The sequence below is a fragment of the Adelges cooleyi genome, unplaced genomic scaffold, assembly GCF_023614345.1.
Source record: "Adelges cooleyi isolate 19-005CV unplaced genomic scaffold, UGA_ACOO_1.1 ACOO_flye_CR_arks_rails_tigmint_CR_PRNA_784, whole genome shotgun sequence".
Classification (NCBI taxonomy): Eukaryota; Metazoa; Arthropoda; class Insecta; order Hemiptera; family Adelgidae; genus Adelges; species Adelges cooleyi.
In genome coordinates, this window is record NW_026096496.1 from 469547 (window position 1) to 474928 (window position 5382).

General features: G+C 36.5%; 1 protein-coding gene across 1 annotated transcript; it reads left to right on the top strand.

The window, feature by feature from the left end:
• Positions 1-1251: 1251 nt before the first annotated feature.
• On the top strand, positions 1252-3156 carry LOC126845398 (uncharacterized). Its single transcript, XM_050584052.1, has one exon. The coding sequence runs from the start codon at positions 1252-1254 to the stop codon at positions 3154-3156; it is 1905 nt and encodes a 634-aa protein (XP_050440009.1).
• Positions 3157-5382: the final 2226 nt, after the last annotated feature.

Consider the following 5382-nt stretch of genomic DNA (forward strand, 5'->3'; position numbering starts at 1 on the left):
ACTAATGGACTTCTTAATTTCAACAAACCTAACTATAATGAATAAAGGGAGTAAACCTACTTTTATAACCAGGAACAGGAAAGAAGTCATAGATATCACTGTATGTTCAAAAGGGTTAATTCAGAGAATAGAGGAATGAAGGGTCTCCTCTGAATCTTCTCTGTCTGATCACAGACACATACATCTAGCTCTGAGAGTGGGCAAAGCCAGAACGGAGTTCTATAGAAACCCTAAGCGAACTAACTGGAAAGACTACAGAGATGCCTTAACACGCAACCTGGGGAGTTCACAGTACAGATTTGGATCACAGCAGGCTATCGAACAAACTGTAAAAAGCTTCCAGGCAAGTATTGAGTCTGCATATGAGGAAAGTTGTCCCTTAATAGAGAAAAAGGGTCTAGGACAAGGTGTCGCATGGTGGAGTGCGCATTTGTCCAAGTTAAGGAAGAGTACACGTAGACTCTTGAATAAAGCTATTAAATTAGATCTGGAACGGAATTGGGAAGTATATAGAACGGCCCAAAGAGAGTACAAATCTGAAATAAAAAGGTAAAAAAGGGAGAGCTGGAGAAAATTCTGTGGGAATGTCCACGAACTTCCCACGGCAACAAGACTCCTTCGTGCACTAAGGAATGGACCAAGCAGAGTAGTTGAAGGAATTCTACTTAACAACGGTGAATACTCCAGGAGTGATGATGAAACATTATCTCACCTTATGAGTACACACTTTCCGGGTTCAACTGAAGACACTGAAGTAATTGAACGAGTGGCATCGAGGAACTCTGTTTCTCGGGCCGACTGGCAATTATCCAGGAAAGTAGTTACACCGGGAGGTATCAGATGGGCTATTAAGACCTTTGGAAGGTATACATCTGCAGGTAGTGACGGAATATTCCCAGCTCTCCTACAGGAGGGACTAGACATAATAGGTCCACACTTATGCAGAATTTATAGAGCATGCCAGCATTCGGATATCAACCGGAGAGCTGGAGGATGGTTAGGTTGGTATTCATACCGAAACCAAACCGCGTTAATTATTATGAAGCGAAAGCGTTCCGACCAATAAGTCTTACATCATTCTTATTAAAGACTATGGAAAAACTTATTGATAGGCATATTAAAGAGGGGCCACTGAAAATATACCCCCTACACAGGAATCAACATGCATACCAAACAGGCAAATCAACTGATATAGTTCTACACAATCTAACAACGAAGATTGGAAGAGCTGTAGAAAGTAAAATGTATGCCATGGGCATGTTTCTAGACATTGAAGGGGCATTTGATAATACACCCTTCGATGCAATGTGTAGATCGGCACTAGACCATGGGGTTGAACCACTCATTAACAAATGGATGAAGACCATTCTAACAGACCGATTAATTAAAGGACAACTGAACAGCTCAAAAGCAGTGAGGAGAGTGAGACGTGGGTGTCCACAGGGGGGAGTTCTTTCTCCTTTGCTATGGTGCCTAGTCTTGGATTCCCTCATAAGTGAGCTGAACGGGAAATGGTATGCTCAAGCTTATGCGGATGACTTGGCTATAGTGGTGGCGGGCAAATTTCCAGACACCATTATGGACCTGTCTCAACAAGCTTTAAACACGGTGCACAAGTGGTGCAGCAAATATGGCTTAGCTATAAATCCAAGTAAAGCTGAAATAGTCATGTTCACAAGAAAAAGATTGGGAGTTGATAATACCAAAACTCTTTTACTTAGTGGACAAGAAATAAGTTTCAAACCAGAAGTTAAATACCTAGGTGTAATCTTGGACAAAAAACTAAGCTGGCGAGCTCAAGTTCAAGATAGGGTCAAAAGAGCAATGGTCACATTGTGGACATGCAGTAGGGCCCTTGGAAGAACTTGGGGGTTAAAACCAATAGTAATGTATTGGCTATACACGTCAGTAATAAAACCTATGGTGATGTATGGAGCCTTGGTCTGGTGGCCTAGAACAAAATTAGTAACAGCCAGGAAGGAACTCAGTAGCATACAGAGGATGGCCTGCTTAGCTATCACTGGAGCGATGAGAACAGCACCAACAGTTGCGCTAGAGGCGTTACTGGGCCTACCTCCACTTCACTTGGAGATCAAGGCTCACGCCAAAGGCACTGCATTGAGACTACATAATTCAGGAGACTGGACGAAAAGTAGTGAACTAATTGAGCATGGGAAAATACTAGAAGGTAAAAGTCGAGAATTAATGGCCTACCCTTCGGACCGTATCAAACCAATCACATTTGACAGCAGTCTATATAAGGTTGAAATATCCCTGAGGAAAGACTGGGACATAAACCACCTGACACAGAGTGGAGGGTTTGTAGTGTATACAGACGGATCCAAAATGTCGGGTAAAGTAGGTGCTGGTGTATGGGGCAAGAAACCACACATTAGTATCAGCATACTACTAGGTACAACACCTACTGTCTTCCAGGCAGAAGTGATGGCGATCCTAATATGTACTCAAAACCTGGCAGTATATAAGAGGAGAAACATTACTATTCTTAGTGATAGTCAAGTAGCTCTTAATGCACTGATCAAAACTCAAGTAACTTCAAAATTGGTCCTAGAATGCCGTACAGCTCTGGAATCATTGGCTAGGAACAACGGGATTAAATTAGCTTGGGTACCAGGATACTATGGTGTACTGGGGAATGAACAAGCTGACTTCCTAGCTAGGAAAGGAGCCAAAACACCCTACATTGGTTCCGAACCAGCGGTAGGATTATCAGAGCAAACACTGAGAGCAATACCGAAAAACTGGAGTAGGGAAGAACATAGGATAATATGGAGATACCTAGTAGTACCTAGGCAATCAAAGATGTTCATCAAGCTTCCTGGTACGTTACTAAAGGATCTTAAACATATCAACAGGAACCAAATGAGTATGCTAGTTGGACTATTAACAGGCCACGGGCATCTACTCAAACATCTACACACCATGGGGATCACAGAATCACCAGTGTGTAGGAAATGTGGAGAAGAGGAGGAGACGTCATACCACATCATGTGTGAATGTAACTCCCTTGCTACCCTAAGGCAAAGTATCTTTGGTAGACCTTTTCCTGGACAAGATGAAATCAAAAATACTGGGATTAAAGAGTTACTGAGATTTATAAAGGAATCAGGACTATTCAACTTAGAAGGTTATTAACTAAGCAGGACATGGGCATGACAAACTATGTGAAACAGGACTTCGGTGAGAGGGTGTGCACAATGGACATGTAGGTCTGAGTGCATGGGCCCATTCTGGGCCTACCCGTTAACTAACTAAAACTAAAACTAAAATAGATTATTAGGAACAATTTCATACGATCATCCATTATGTATTTAAAGATCATTTAAACAAATATTTTGTGAAAAACGAAAATTATCGTTAGAAAAAAAGTATAGAAATCGACCGGGAACTAAATAAAATAATCATATTTTTTCCTATAAAAAAATATTTGTCTCCAAGTACCTACTGGCCAGTGGCTAGGTGCTGTTTATAATATAACTTAATTAGTACATAAATGTTTTATAAGTTTTGAAATACATATAGCCTGATAATGTTGGTATTGTATTTTGGTGACGATACTTGTTGATCTAACGCTTGGACTTTGATCAATTTAATATTAGAACAGTTTCTTGGAAAGGATATGATGTATCTTCTTTGTAGACATCATATATATGAGCTTGTCTTGAAATGCGTTTTTGAAGAGAAATTTGGGTCTACTTCAGGTCCTAATATTCCACTGTTCAAAAATTTTCAAGATAATTGGTATAAATTTGACACTGACAAATTCAACCATGGTATAGAAGATCCACGTGTATATTTAGTATTAATTAATGTAAAAGATCAAATTCTTGAGTTTGCACATAATGTATCTAAAGAAAAACAGTTTAGAGAAGACTATAGGGAGCCATTGGAACTTTCAATCATTTTTCTTGGTGGAACTCCAATTCGAGGAACATCATTTCGAGTACCAGGAGCTTGTCATCATGCTCGATGGATGGCCAAGGCAATTTATTGTCTTAAAATTTTCATTTTTCGAAAGCAATTTAATATGAAATTAGCTCAAGCAAACGCATGTCGTGATACATGTATTTTTATTATTTTTATTTATATAAAACAATGGTTTCTTTCGCACATTGCTACAGAAGCCCCGTACCAAGATCTTTTATTTATTCAGAGTCTTATTGAGTATAAAGATATTGATAATAAAGTTCAAATTGCTCATTAAAAAAGTTTGTTGGCTATTTATGGTACTTAAGCCCAGAAACAGCAGCCCTCGCGTTTTTTTATTTTAACATATCAATAGAAGCTAAAAGGAAAATGGTAGAGGTGATTCGGGTGAAAATTCAGTAAAACAGCACTTGGTCTCATTTGAAAATGTTAATTCTATGAAAAATAAATATATATATATATATATATGATTATATAAACATACATTCGAATAAATTATTTCAGAGATTTAATATTACTACCGATTTTTTGGATCAAGATCCTAAAGTCTGGCATACAAATTTAAATGACTTAAAAGGAATAGAAATATTTAGCAAGTTATAAGTGGTAAATGATGCTGCTGAACGTGGCGTTAAATTAATAAGTGATTACAACAAAGTGATAACAAAAGATGAGGATCAGAAACAAGTTTTAATGCAAACCATATAAGATTATCGTCGACGATTTCCTGATGCTAAACGAAAAACACTAGAAAATGAATATTAACTTGGATAATATTTTAATTTAATTTTTCAAATAAAATATTGTAATGATATAGGTGTATTAAATTTAATTTCACAAAATAATATTATATGTAATGTGTACAATACAATAAATATTAGCTTAAAAAGTTTTTGTTTTATTTTTAAATAATAGGAAATATATGATTATTTTATTTCGTTCCCTGTCGATTTCTATACTTTTTTTTCTAACGACAATTTTCGTTTTTTACAATATATTTGTTTAAGCGATCTTTAAATACATAATAGTTGGTCGTATGCAATTTTTCTTAATAATCTATTTTGTAGGCAATTGAATTTTGTATAAAATGCATTAAGAGCGTTTTACTCGATTTCCAATCGTTCATCAAACATATTTAAATAACCGTAGAAAACCAGTCTTTCCAAATAAATGAAAAAGATTATGTTTTATTTTTTTTTCTCGGATAATAATGCGTTTTTGGAAAAATGTGTGAAAACCTTTTTTATAAAGAATTTAATTATCTATCATAAAGTTAAATGTAATTTTATGATAAATGCGATAGTTTTTTATTTAAACTCAAAAAACTATAAAACTACCCCATTTGGTCATTTTTCAACCCCCTTGTGGCACGTGAAGGGGGTAAATTATCAAAACCAAATTCAACCCAAATATTTTTTTCATAGTAATGAATAA

Bases quoted from the DNA above. Each gene is read 5' to 3' on its own strand.
- LOC126845398 (XM_050584052.1), top strand. From the start codon at position 1,252: ATGGGCATGTTTCTAGACATTGAAGGGGCATTTGATAATACACCCTTC.